The following is a 13949-nucleotide window of genomic DNA, read 5'->3' as shown; positions in this document are numbered from 1 at the left end:
CTTAACCTGACCGAGCTCTCAGTCAGGGCCTAAAAAATGAACCCTGACCCGCCCTCAGCGTTGGAAAATCCAACGCAGACCCTGTTCGGGCTCAGGGCGGGTCAGGGCTGACAGGGCAACTTGCACCCCTAGTTGCAGATGTAGATCCCTTTTCTTACTTTTCGTCTTAGCTATCTTCTTCCTCCTTAATGGTGTGGACCCACATTTAATGGTGCAGTTCGCTTTTATTTCTTCGCCTTTTAGTTGGGTGCTTTCTCTTCAATGGAGTGGAGCCACATTAAATTTTCCCTTATCACTTGGAAAACAAAAGACTTACTATCGACAAGAGATCATAACTCCAGTCAAACACCAAGAACACCTTCTCATGGGATATCCATTCAGCATGAGACCAAAATGATGTGGGTTGCCGCATGATACAAGAACTAGGTCTTGATTGCTCTTAGTATTCCCACAATTACTCACTTCTTGGTGTATCATCATCCAACAGAGAGTGATAGACAGGGAGAATGACTCTTATAAGAGAGGTAATTGGTAAGGAGTGTGAGCCATTTATAGTCCCACAATGTTCTTGATAGTTCATAAAAGATGAGCTCCATGTTAGTGATTTTGCATTTTCAAAATCATGTATATTACATGTTTTAGTGTTTTGGAAAATGTTTTATCAAAAACGTTTGGGAAAAAGAAAATGTTTTCTTGGAAATATTTGCTTTTACAAAAGGATGTAGAAGTGTAGTTGAAAAAGATAGTTCCACATCGGATGAGAGAAAAGAAAGAGAAGGGCTTATAAAGCACTACCTTTTCTAACTCTTGTTGATTGCACATTGGGTTGAACCCATGGTTGGACCCGCGGGACGGTGCAACGCACCGTTCGCACACGCGCACGCGCGCGCGGCGTGGGCAATGGGCTATAGGGCGCTTTTTTAGGCGCACGTACGCAACGTCGCGAGGAGCGATTGGAGCCTTTAATTTTTCCAGATTTGATCTGCACCGTTGGATCAAGATGAAGGTGGACCGGTCGGATGGGTGGGTCAAATGGTTCGCAGGCCCATCAAGCCGAATGGTTCAGTTGGGTTGGGCTTCGGTTCGGGCCTAACGGTCGGCCCAACGGGCCCATGACTCCAACGGTCAAAGGGTGTGATCAAATGGGTTGTGTCCCTTCCCCCAACGGTCATGTGTAGAGGTGTTTTTCACACTGAAAAGTCACCAGATGGTCTATAAAATATGTGCAAACTTCAGTCATTTAATATAGAAATCGAATTGGCAATTCTGACTGATTTTACACTCTCTTCTACACTCCTACAAAAATCCCCAAGTATTTCTACATACTGTTTTTCTTTTGTTTACTGTTCTAGATACTGTTTTTCTGCAGAAACAGAATCTAGAGATTTCTCTAAGGCTTGAAATTTCGGAAGGGCATTTCGGGTTTGATTCCGCTAGTGCTATGCGTCATCAAACATTAGTAGGGCTTCCCTACTAGGCTTCATTGTATCTTGGAGGCAATTCGCGGATCCCCTTTGCACACTACTAGTGGGGGCGAATCTTGTCTTAAGGAAAGTGATATCACGCCTTGAAGCAACAAGTTTCTGTTTTCTATCATCAACAGTACCCTCAATAAATTTCCAACACTCCATCCATGGTGATGATTTTGAGATTGGGGAGGTGTCATTCAGGATGCCGCCCAATGAAACTGAAACTCTCGAAGAGAAGTGCTCATGGCTTCGTTCTCAAATAATCGGAGATGATGTCGAATTTGATACCCCCTTTGGCAAACGACACTTGTTGTGTGCCGTTCACACGGCCACCGGAAGGTGTTTGCAGTACATAGAGAATTACATCTTAAAAAATGTGCTCCCTTTTTATGGTAACACTCACACCGATGATAGCTTCCTGGGGCACACGATGACGAAAATGACCAACGAGGCTGCTACGTACATTAAACGTTGTCTGGGTGGGGGGCCAGAGGATTCCCTTATGTTTTGCGGGTCTGGCACCACCATGGCAATCAAGAAGCTACAAGAGGTAATGGGCATTGCAATCCCCTCCACCATGAGGTCGAGGGTGGTGAAGAGCCTTCGGTTGGAAGAGAGATGGGTGGTTTTTGTCGGCCCCTACGAGCACCATTCGAATCTCTTGTCATGGCGCCAAAGCCTGGCGGAGGTGGTGGAGATTGGAGTTGACACGGAAGGGCTAATCGATCTCGACATGCTTCGAAGAGAATTAAAGTCTCCGAAGTACTCCGATCGTCCCATGTTGGGCTCTTTCTCCGCATGTAGCAATGTGACCGGGATCTATTTTGATACTAGAGCTCTAGCGCGTCTTTTACACGAGCATGAGGCATTTGCTTGCTTCGACTTTGCGGCAAGGTAAGCGAGAATTGCTTTGGGCCTCTTTGAATGCCACCAAGCTGATCCTTATGCAAATAAATGCTTACTAGTTAATCTTCTTTGCAAAAGAGAGACTGAGTCATCTTTGGAAGCCATTAAGTTTATCATTTCTAAAATTATTATAACCATTTTTTGCAAATAATCACATTTAACTTGAAAACCAAGACATTAAAGGCCTCTTTCGAAGTCATTAGCTATAACATTTCTAAAAGTGAAATGATATTTCTACCCTCTTGTTTGTCATTTCCTGAAAATGGCTTTATTTTCATGAAAAGACTAACAAAAGGAAGTGAAAATACTGTAAAGCAACCAAGAAAGAATGGAGAATGCTCACGGTTTGGTGATTTGCTGCTTACTCCTTTTTGTTGCAGTTCCAGCCCAAATATCTATGGAATATGTACTTGCTAGGATTCGACATGTGTAAATGTAGAATCAAAATGAATTCAGGAATAGTTCTAATTCTATGAATCTTTCTGGAATGTTATTTTCTTGAATATCATTCCAAAAAGTCAATAACCATCTATGGTTGGTGCTATTTCTGATTTACATAGTAAGAGATGGTGACCATGATTTGACTTGGAGTAATCCAGTCACTTGAAAGAAGAGACAAATATACATAGTATCATATTGTATCCAATCAAGTTTCTAAGATTTGCAGGAAGGAGGATTATGAGGGAATCTGTGATTGACGACAAAGATGGAATATTATCTTTTATCACCTTCCCTCAAACCCAGCATGGGGAACACCTGAAGTTTACCACGAAACCAGACGAAGTAATAGATAAGAAGACCCTTTGTTAGGCCATCGACGATTTGGCCATTGTTGTAAATGTAAGGCACCGCAAGCAGCTCTTCTCTAAAAAAAGTGATAGTTCACCTCAATATGCTTGGTACGGGCATGAAAGATAGAGTTCGCCATGAGATATGTAACACTGATGTTGTCACTTGAGAGTGGGATGTGTTCGGAGGTGGATTCCCAGGTCGGTGAGGATATCATGAACCCAACATAGATCGACGGTGACGGTGGCCATGCAATGATATTCGGCTTCAGTGATGGATCTAGCGACTGTTGGCTGCTTTTTAGAACACCATAGGATAAGATTTGGGCCAAGGAATATGGACCCACCATTGGTAGAGAACTGGCTATGATTTGTGGACACAGACACGAGTGTCGCATGTCGATACTGACACGGTGTCGGACACGGTAAACCCCCAAAATTTAGAAACAGGGACACGGTTAAAATAGAAAGCATATATAATCATTGTTTGTCGGTGTTAAAGTATAAAAGATAAATAACACCTTTCTCCAACGGCTTAAACTTTTGGAGAAGTTGGTATGTTAAACATGGTATCAGAGCCAATGGTCTCGAGTTCAAACCTCCCGGATAGCAAAAATCCACATGCAATGGTCGGCCCAAAGTGGGACCCGCATGTGCCACGTGTTTGCCAAGTGGGCCACATGTGCGGGGGGGTGTTAAAGTATAAAAGATAAATAACACCTTTCTCCAACAGCTGAAGCTTTTGGAGAAGTTGGTAAGTTAACAGTCGATATGAATTTGTGTGTCAAGTTTCGACATGGATATGAGTAGTCTGACATGGCATCATCTAAAAATTTAGAAATGTTGACTCGTACATACACATAAAATTATTGATTACTACACAAATGTGTGTCCACACACTCACATTAACTAAAACACTCCTAGCAATATATTTAAAAGTGTCCCAAGGAGTGTCGACATGTGTGGACACACGTGTCGACATGACACTTGTTTCAGCAATAAATTAAGTGTCAGCTAAATCATAACCGGTCATTTGGCAACCCAGCTCAATTAGCATGATGGGTGAAATCCTGTGAGGCTGTGATTGGCCATTCCTTTGACGTTGCGAAGTATGCATTTGACATCTGTCATGTGGGTGGTAGTAGGTCTGTGCATGAATTGGAAAACCTGACTGACAACATAGGAGAGATAACCCCTTTTTCGACCATATGCCGATGTTTATGCCTAGCAAGGCCATTTTGCTCGGGTGTGTGAGGACAAGAAATGAAGTAGCGAATCCCATAGGCGGAGAGGAGCGACGTGAAGGCTCGTCCCATCTATTCACCACCGCCATTGCTTTGAGTAGATTTGATTTTTAGCGAGAATGCATTTTCAGCAGGACGTTATAATGTGTATAAAACAGGTGCTTACATCACTTTTACAAAATAACAGAAATATCCGTGAAAAACAAGATAGAGCCCTCCTTTATTCGGTCCACTGTAAAGCACTTTCCTCGTTAGTCAAACCTGTATCATGAACTCCTGTGCATCAAAGATGAAGGTACGATCTAAATCACAGGTTAATTGTGCAGCAGAAATCAGGTTCTTGGTGATCGTAGGGACACATATAACACTGCGAAGAGGAAGAGAAGAGTTGAGGATGTGGAGGTCAACATATCCAGTGTGAGTAATCATGGTTTTAAATTTTGGCCGAAACGAAATGTTTCGGCCGAAATATTTCAGTTTCGGCACATACCGAAACGATATTCACATGAAGTCGTTTCTTTACAAGATTTCGCCGAGATTTTACCGAATTTCATTTTTGGACTTTTTTTTATAGAATTTCCACTGAATTTTAAAAATGTACACCGAAATGTTTTAATTTCCACCGAAATAGCCGAAATCGCCGAAATCGACACCGAAATTTTAGACATTTCGGTCGAAATTAAAAAACTAATCGAAATCATAATCATATTTTTACATGATTTCGGCCCGAAACCGAAACGTTTTGGTTTCGGTGGTGGCTGAAACTGACACCGAAACCGAAATTTAAAACCTTGTGAGTAATAGGGACAGCAGAGCTATTGCCAACATAAATAGAGTTACTAGTGTACTCAACTTGATTGCCAAGATTTGTTGTGGTTGGTTGCACCAGTATCAAGGAACCATTGTCGATCCATGCTCCCAAGGTTCATTGCGGTGAATGATTGAGAGAGATCATCATTCTGGAATGTGGGATCAAATTGTTTATAGCACTGAGGTGCCTCATGACCTTGTCGACTTTAGAGTTGGCAAGTGACACCATACTGAATAGGAGTAAGGGGGTGGGCCAAGGATGCCCTGTTGAGGATTCGTAGGAGGAGCTCGTGGATTAGAGGAGCCACGACTAGTGCCACGAGGGGAACCTCGACCACGACGACCATGGCTTGGATAGCGGGAACGACCACGTTCTGCCACAAAGGCCATCGAGTGAATTGTTTCTTGAGAGAATTTAGTAGTCTTTCAAGAAAGAGTTTATGACTGGGCAAGAGAGAATAAAGCTCATTGAAGGAGGGAAGGAGAGACCATATGGAGATGGCAGTCGTGAATTTGCAGTAAGAGGGGTTTAGCCCAGCCAGAGCATACATGACTAAATCAGAGTCTGAGATGGTGCATTTGGCTATTTCCAAAGCATCGACAATGACTTTGATACAATTTAGATAGTCGTTGATCGAGAGATATCCTTGGCTTAGGTCTTACAACTCACTACGGTGAGGGACAATTTGTGATGTGGAATGAGACAAGAAGGTGGACTCCAAGGTGCACCAGACATTGCGAGCCGTCTGAAGGTTGATGACTTGTGCTAAGACAGATTCAGTAATGGTGGCGTTGAGCCAGCTGAGTAGTATTTGTTCGAGTCGTTCCCAAGCTTGGTACATTGGGTTTGAGATGGGCATGAATCTCTCTGAGGAAGGGAGAAAGCGAGGAGGGGAAGTGGATCCATCGACCAACTTCTATAAGTCATGGCTGCACAAAATGGGGAGTAGTTGACTCCTCTAGAGGAGGAAGTTGTTGCGGTCCAACATGATGGAAAAAAGGTGGGTGATATTATTTAGAGTTGGAGTGAAAGAATATGTGGTAGGGATATAAAGGTGAGGACTCATTGCCGGCCATGCTTAATTAGCATAGAGAGAGGGAGAGAGGGAGGGAGTGCCGGGGGCGTGGGGGAGGGTGGGGGGGATGGTTGGCACTCAAGCGGACGGAGAGCCCTTTGATACCATGTAAAGCAACCAAGAAAGAATTTTGAATATCTGTAAAGCAACCAAGAAAGAATTGAGAATGCCCATGGTTTGGTGATTTGCTGCTTATGCCTTTGGGTTGGAGCATGTCTATATATATAAATCAATTTACAATGTAAGAATTTGTAACCAACTAAGGTTGGTGCTAATCCTGATATACATGGTAAGAGATGGTGCTGTCCATTCATTTAATAAAAAAAGAGTCACCATGATTGGAGTATTCCAATCACTTAAAAGAAGAAAATATACATTGTAACAGATTGTATCCAATACGGATTCTAAGATTGGAAGGAGAGAGGATTATGAGGCGATCTGTGATTGACAACAAACATGGAATATTATCTTTTTTTATCAAATATCATCTTCCCTTTTAAAATTGTTATCACAATTATTTGCAAATAATCATACGTAACTTGAAAAAACATTTGCACATATGGTTATATGCTAATAATTTTAAGAGGTATCCAAATAAAAGCCATAATCTTTCAATAATGTGTTGAGAGAGAGAGAGAGAGAGAGAGAAGGATTTATTTCATGACCCAATTAATTCCTGGGTTAGGAAGATAATTTTCTCTTCATTTCTTCTTTCATATTGAACCAATTTGGCATGGATTTTCATGCAGTGGGCCATACGTGCAGATTGACATGCGATCTGGAGAATTGGAGGGCTACGATGCTGTTTTCCTTAGTCCCCACAAGTTCGTTGGAGGCCCAGGAACCCCAGGGATCTTACTAATGAGCAAGAATCTCTATTACTTGAGGTCTGCAGCTCCTTCTACATGTGGAGGTGGAACAGTCATCTTTGTCGATGGTTTCAACGAAAAGGTCTCCTTCTTCAACTATGCCTTTGCATATCACCACCAGAGGAATGCTAAGTTGCAGACAAAAGGTCTGCAGTTGCACCTCATATTTCTAATAGATTGACTCGAAAATCACTACCTTATACAGACTATCAAACCAACTTTATGTTTAAACTTAATACTCATTAATTTCTGCAAATTTCATCATGTTTGATTGTCTTCCGTGTTGAATTTATATCCTTTTCACCATAAGTCTGATTCTATGTCACAAATATCTCCAATATTTTCAAAACATCACGTTTTTATCACGACATGTTGATAAGACGACAAAATCCCGAAATAATCAACAAGATTTTAAAAATATAGCGATATTTTTATTTTATCGTAAAATATCGCGATAATATCTCGATATTTTTACAATATTTTTATTTTATCTTTTTTCATAAATTTTATATTTTTACATATTTTTTAGATAATTTTATTTTTATCGTTTTTTCCCCGATATAAACCTGAAAATAAAATAAAAAAGATAATTATATCCTGAGATTTTCCCTTGCCGAGAAATTCCCGAGAACGATATTTGTGACATAGGTCCGATTTAGTCAAGGAATCATTAGGGTCAGTTTGGTTGCATGTAGTTGCTTTGTAGAGTAGTGGTGAAGTAGAACTGAAGTACTCAACAGGTGTAATAGCTGTGTGGTCCTCATAGAATAGTGGCAAGTAGTGTTTGGTTGTCAACTGAAGTATATTCCTGGCACAGATTCATTACCAAAATAAGGGGCAGTAAGGGTGTCATTACCAATACATAGAGAGAGAAAGAGAGAAGAGTGCTAAATCCCAAGACTTTTAGCAAAAACAAGATCAAACATGCCATATGGGCAGACAAGGGAGAGACAAGGCAAGTAATCTCCTAGTAGTTTGAATTAAAACAAGTATTCAAACAACACTAGTAGATCATGTGGAATCCAAAAAACAACCAAAACACGTAGTAAACCCCAAAAATTGTGCAAACAAACTGACCCTTATAGTCTTTTGGTCTTTCTAAACATCTCTATGGAACCCATTGTATTTGTATATTATCAATTTTTTTGTTTAATTATTGTGGACTTGTCTATTTCTAAAATGTCTTTCATTAGGTCCCTCATTGCCTATTAGATGAATTGAACATCTCTTGTTCAATCAGCTCTCGTTCTGTGCTTTCCAAATCTGTTGCAAAAATCCAGTGCTAAGTTCAGATTATTTCAATTAAATCAAGTGTCATATTTTCTACTTGCAAATTCTGTTTTCATCATTTGAATATATTGTATTGGTCCAAAAGCAATTTCTTAAAACCACTCTGCTATGAACAATTTTTTTCATTTATCATGTGTTTTACACCCATACATTCTTTCTCTCATTTATTGGTAGTGTGAAGTTAAATTCCAAATTTGCTCTATTAGATCTATTGTGGTCTCAACCATTAAATTAAGACTAACCTTATATCATTAAATCTTTACTTCCAATCCAACTTAAAGAGGACTAAATATTAGTCAATCATTCATTTGGTTCCATGTAAATCTTTATTTTGAATCCAACTTAAAGAGGACTAAATATTAGTCAATCATTCATTTGGTTCTATGTATGCATTTAAGAGCAAATTACTCTAATCACTTTCATTCACATTCTTTCATTAGATAGAAACTAATTGTCCACATGGTTTCATTGATTATTACTTAACTGGTAAGAACTGTCAATCATATACTTGTGGGTACATGTTATATATTATTTGAGAAATGCTTATATTTGAGACCTGGGGTTCCCTCCTGATGTTCAGGTGAGTTAGGCTAAGAGCCCTTGGTCTCATTTGAGATGTGGGTTAGTGGTGTATTAATTGCCACTATATTTATTTTTGACTTGGAATAGGGGCCGACTCACCATCTCTTTTGGGAAGAGGGTTTTGTCTTAAAGTGAGAGCGGCAAAATAGAAAGAAAGAAACCAATGGACTTTTGGATTATCATCCTTTGGAGAAAGAAGATTTCAAGTCATTTAAAGCTCGTGGTTCTCATGCAATCAATTTGTTGATTGGACAATTCAATCAGGTATTGATTGAAAAGTTGTTGCAGCGACATTTGGTGAGTTTTTGTCGAAATCCAAGAGTTTTTTTTGCTCTTGATGATGTTGTACTCCATCCTCATTAGCCTTGGTTAGAGAAGAATCTTCTCATTATTCTCATAGAGGAAGCTTTTGCTAGACTAGTTCCAGTGTTTTTTCTCTTCCCATTATATAGTTTTTTTTTCATGCCTTCATGCTTAGTATATTTTGCATTTAGAGGAAAAAGTAAGTAGTTTTCCATCACTCAACAGAAATTTCATGTGAGAAATACTTCAGCTTCATTAGACAACCAATTTGGAACTTGCATGTGGAAACTCTTCGTCTTGACATTACTATATACAAAATTTCTTTGTGTTTGCTTATCATGTAGTTGATTTATCATTTAGAACTTGCATCTTTCATCATCCACTCTAAGATTACACTAGATTGATCATTGTTAACGGCTTACTTTGATCTAGACCCCCAATTGTTTGTGTGAATTATTTAAAGTCCTATTCATAGAATTCAACAAGATAATTACAATCCTTGAACAATTTAACTTTGTCTTATTGGTACTTTACATAACTATGGTAATCCAAAATAGAATTACAACCTTGATCAAATCCAGAATATATCCATTGAGTTCACACCTCTAAACAAAACACGAATTTCTTGCTTTTACTATGTTATAATAGAACGGCTGAGTAATATAACTAACTTGAGATTTACAGAATACCCTTTACTATGATGAAATCAAGGAGCGAGAGGATGCCGGAACACCGGCGATCATTCAAAAAATCCGTGCAGCATTGGCATTCTGGGTGAAGGAATACATGGGTTATCATCTCATTGACACATGCGAGAACCTATGGATCAATAGGGCGCTTCAGAGACTCTTGCCTAACGGAAATGTTCATGTTCTGGGGAACACTTTGGTGAAGCGACAGCCGATTCTCTCCTTCCTCGTCACCACTACCTCGCTCGCTCAACCGACAGAGTCTGGAGACAGAGGCATGCACATATGGAGAGAGAATGCTACCAAGAAGGACAAGCCTCTCCATGGACGTTTCGTAACGAGGCTCCTTAATGATCTCTTTGGTATCCAAGCACGTGGTGGTTGCACTTGCGCCGGACCATATGGTCATATTCTCCTCGGCATCAACATGGAACAATCCTTGGCAATACGTTCTGCAATTCAACAGGTAAAATGGATACTTTTTATAGATGACCTTAGGTGTTCGGCAAACATTTGCACATTCATGTATGCAGTCTACACATATGTATGTGTGTCTGCATGCGCGTCTATTACACTAAATGGATGGTTAGAAAAGGAAAAAAGAAAAGAAAAGAAGCAACGGCCTGAATTCATCAAGAAAGCTTATATAAATTGGAGTCTTAGAGTTGGCAAATTGGGTGGATTTTGCTCCATGGCCCATTTATAGCCAGGCTTATGAACAGACATAAATGAACGATAATACAAAGGGTATTTTCATGCATTGAGTTTTAAGCCGTCGCATTTGTAGCTACGACTGGGTCACGATCTGTAAGAATTTCCATCCTTAGGATATGGATTCAATTGACTCGTTTTGAATACAGCTGTTGTGCTCAAATCTTCTCTATTAACATTGAGATCCTTTTGATCCGTCGAACCATATGGGTTCGTTAACATATCTACTTTTCAGTGGCTCACAAATTATTTTTCAAATAATTTTATCACGTGAGAAGGTCCGCAAATGCCAAGGCAAATAGTTTGGCCAGAGATGGAGTTGGGAGGCAAGAGCTTGAACTCTTTGATTTCCTCCCCCCATGAGGTTCTTTTGTCGAGAGTTTTCGATATTTTTTCTCTTCTTTGTTCTTTCTTTTCTCGTCGACCCCCTCTGTCGGCTCTGTTTCTCTTCTTTTTATTTATTAATATATTACCATTTTAAAAAAATTATTTTATATATATATATATATATATATATATATATATATATATATATATATATTTTTTTTTTATTTTTTTATTTTTTGATGGGTAATTTGGGGTTAGGCAGACCCCCACCAGATTCATTAGAGAAAAAGAAAAAAAACATGATTACAATCTCAAGTAGGTAACTCCAGAGGAGTCATCAAACAAAATTTTACAAAGCTCGGAAGGAATTGAATCTAAAGGGATAGGGTCCCCTTTGCATGGGCAAGTAGTCTTAGATAAAAAGTCTGCTGCTTTGTTGCCTTCTCTCCATATGTGAGAGATTTTCCATGAGTGGATGTGAGTTAGCTTTTCATCAATACTTTCCAGCATCGGGACTTTCTTCCAAGGGCAAGGAGACTTCTTTTGGAGGATGTTGACTGCTAAGAGGGAATCTGATTCGATCCAAAGTCTAGTGATGTTGAGATTGCAAGCTATCCGAATCCCGTTGTAGATTGCTTCCAGTTCCAGCTCTTGAATAGAGGAGGGCTGGCAATCTAAAGAGAACATAGCAATTGGTCTTCCACTAACATCTCGAATTATGCCTCCAATGCTGGCTTTGTCGTCTTGAAGGGAGGCATCAGAGTTCAGTTTCATGAATTGATTAGACGGCGGCATCCATTGGCAGTACCTGGGTGCAATGGTCTTTGAGTAGAGACGGAGATTCATCATTTGAGCAATGGTGATGCTCTGATCACTTGGAGTGTCATCCAGTTCAAGGTGGAGAGTTCGGTCCCTAGCTGCAGAGAGAATTTTTCTCAGGGTATATTGTTTATGGCATTTTTTCCCCTCATGAATTCTTGCGTTCCTCTCGGACCAGATAAAGTATATTGAAGCAGTAAATAGAATTCTCACCAGGGTAGCTGATTGGCCTTTGCCTTTGAAATTATTTCTTATCCAAGCTTCTTCTTCATTAAGTGATCTTAACTGCTTTTTCCCTTTTGGAGATACGCCAGAGAATTGATCTCCAAATCCAAGCAGAGTAGCTACAAGAGAAGAATAGGTGGTTTAGATTTTCAGGTTCAGAATTGCAGAGATTGCAGGTGACATCTCTAGCTGGTCCAAGAAAGCATACAGTATCTTTAGTGGTCAGCCTGTCTTGCAAAGCTTGCCAGGTGATGAAACTAAATTTAGGAATATGACCAGAAGACCAGACTGAGGAAGTCCATGGAGGTTTAGGGTTAGGTTTCCTGATTGAATTCCACGCACTCTTTAAAGAAAAGATCCCATTAGCTTCAGGTTTCCAAACAATTTTTCAAATATATTTATCCATCTCTCTTATGCCTAATTCTCACTTCACTTATTTTCCGTGTTTATAATCCCACTCTATTGTGGCCTCTTGTAGAACTTCAAACTCCATGACTACTAACTCATAAACAATTTGCAGGGATACATCGGGATTAAACCCGGGTGGACAAGGATTAGCTTCTCTTACTACATGTCCCTCATCGAGTTTGAGTTCATCCTTGCCGCACTCGAGTTTCTAGCTCTCTATGGCCAACGATTCCTTCCTCTCTACCATTTCAACTGGAGAACAGGTGACTGGACATTCTGTAAGACTGCATTGAAGGAGGCGGTGGGGGAGGAGCGAGCATTGGCCCTCGATAAATTGACATTAGGCAGCGCACCACACATGCTTGGTGGAGGTAGTTATCTCAACTACCACAACTCATTGCCTTCACCTCCTTTCAGTCAGTCTCATAGTAGGGGCATGGAACACAAGTACAGAACATACCTTGAGACTGCACGCAATGTCGCTAGGTCCCTCCCTAAGTTCCCGGCACAGCGTCAGGTGCCGGAAGGAGTTGACCTTGATATTGTTTTTTTCCGGATATGATTGGTCATGTCTCATAAATCTCCCATTAACTTATTGGGTACTGTATAAAGGATTTTGAATACGAGAAAGAAGTACAATCGCTTAATATTTCCAAAGGCATTGTAAGTGGATTTTCTTGGTAACGGAGGAGTGCAAAGGTTTCCTTGGGCCGGACGAGATTGCCCTCGTGTGCATAGGCAGAAGGGAGTTTTGCTACAAGGCCCAACTGTCAAGCAGGAACAAAAGGGCATATTCAGGTTTGCACATGCCTCTCTTGACCAGATTCATGCCTGCCTTGACCCAGATATTTGGGGATGATTTCGTACTATGGTTCTGTGGAGGTCTCCTGTTCAATGTTCAGCTCTGTCTCTGTGTTTTCAGATCGAGAATTCTTTGCAGATGAAGAGATTTCGAGCACAATATATAGTTGCTTTGTTGTGAATACGGACAATTGTTTTGTAATTTTTAACTGACTGGGCACATTGGAGAGTTAGAATCTCCCAATGCGGGAAGATTTTGCTCTATGGCCCATACATAGCAAGGACTTTAATATAAATGGTTTGCATATATTCCTATTTTTCTTATGCATGGCTGGACTGTAATGCATGAATTTTCAATCAATCCCAAGCCCTAGTCAAAAGAATATGGCATATAGCAGTGGAAGCTTGCGAGGAATCCTGCAATACCATGGACACCCACTTCGAAACAAAGGAAACCTATTTGCCTCTCCTCAACAGATGGAACCAAAAGTGCTTGAAGATTAAAAACTTATCCCTGAAACTTGTTCACTGGATTGCCCTCTGTCCTCGCTAGTTCAAATTAATCCTTGCCAATAACTTTGGAATCAAAATCCTGCAGATAGAGAGATACGATCTGCTAAGGTTGAAACATA

At 40.2% G+C, this 13949-nt stretch overlaps 1 protein-coding gene across 1 annotated transcript; it reads left to right on the top strand.

Moving 5' to 3' along the window:
• Nucleotides 1–286: 286 nt before the first annotated feature.
• On the top strand, nucleotides 287–13624 carry LOC143886576 (uncharacterized). Its single transcript, XM_077390626.1, has 5 exons — nucleotides 287–596; nucleotides 1632–2363; nucleotides 7043–7244; nucleotides 10022–10492; nucleotides 12629–13624. The coding sequence occupies exons 1-5, from the start codon at nucleotides 586–588 to the stop codon at nucleotides 13076–13078; spliced, it is 1866 nt and encodes a 621-aa protein (XP_077246741.1). The 5' UTR covers nucleotides 287–585; the 3' UTR covers nucleotides 13079–13624.
• The last annotated feature ends 325 nt before the right edge of the window (nucleotides 13625–13949 follow it).

This window comes from Tasmannia lanceolata, unplaced genomic scaffold, assembly GCF_043159265.1.
Source record: "Tasmannia lanceolata isolate RefF3 unplaced genomic scaffold, GAP_Taslan_0.1 ptg000011l, whole genome shotgun sequence".
In the NCBI taxonomy this organism is placed as follows: Eukaryota; Viridiplantae; Streptophyta; class Magnoliopsida; order Canellales; family Winteraceae; genus Tasmannia; species Tasmannia lanceolata.
The sequence above is the reverse complement of the archived record's forward strand: the minus strand, read 5'-3'. Positions and strand labels throughout refer to the sequence as shown.

What these genes read in the sequence shown, in the direction of transcription:
- LOC143886576 (XM_077390626.1), top strand. An exon ending in TCGATGGTTTCAACGAAAAG is followed by an intron (nt 7,245 to 10,021) that starts GTCTCCTTCTTC and finishes TGAGATTTACAG; the next exon opens with AATACCCTTTACTATGATGA. An exon ending in TACGTTCTGCAATTCAACAG is followed by an intron (nt 10,493 to 12,628) that starts GTAAAATGGATA and finishes AACAATTTGCAG; the next exon opens with GGATACATCGGGATTAAACC.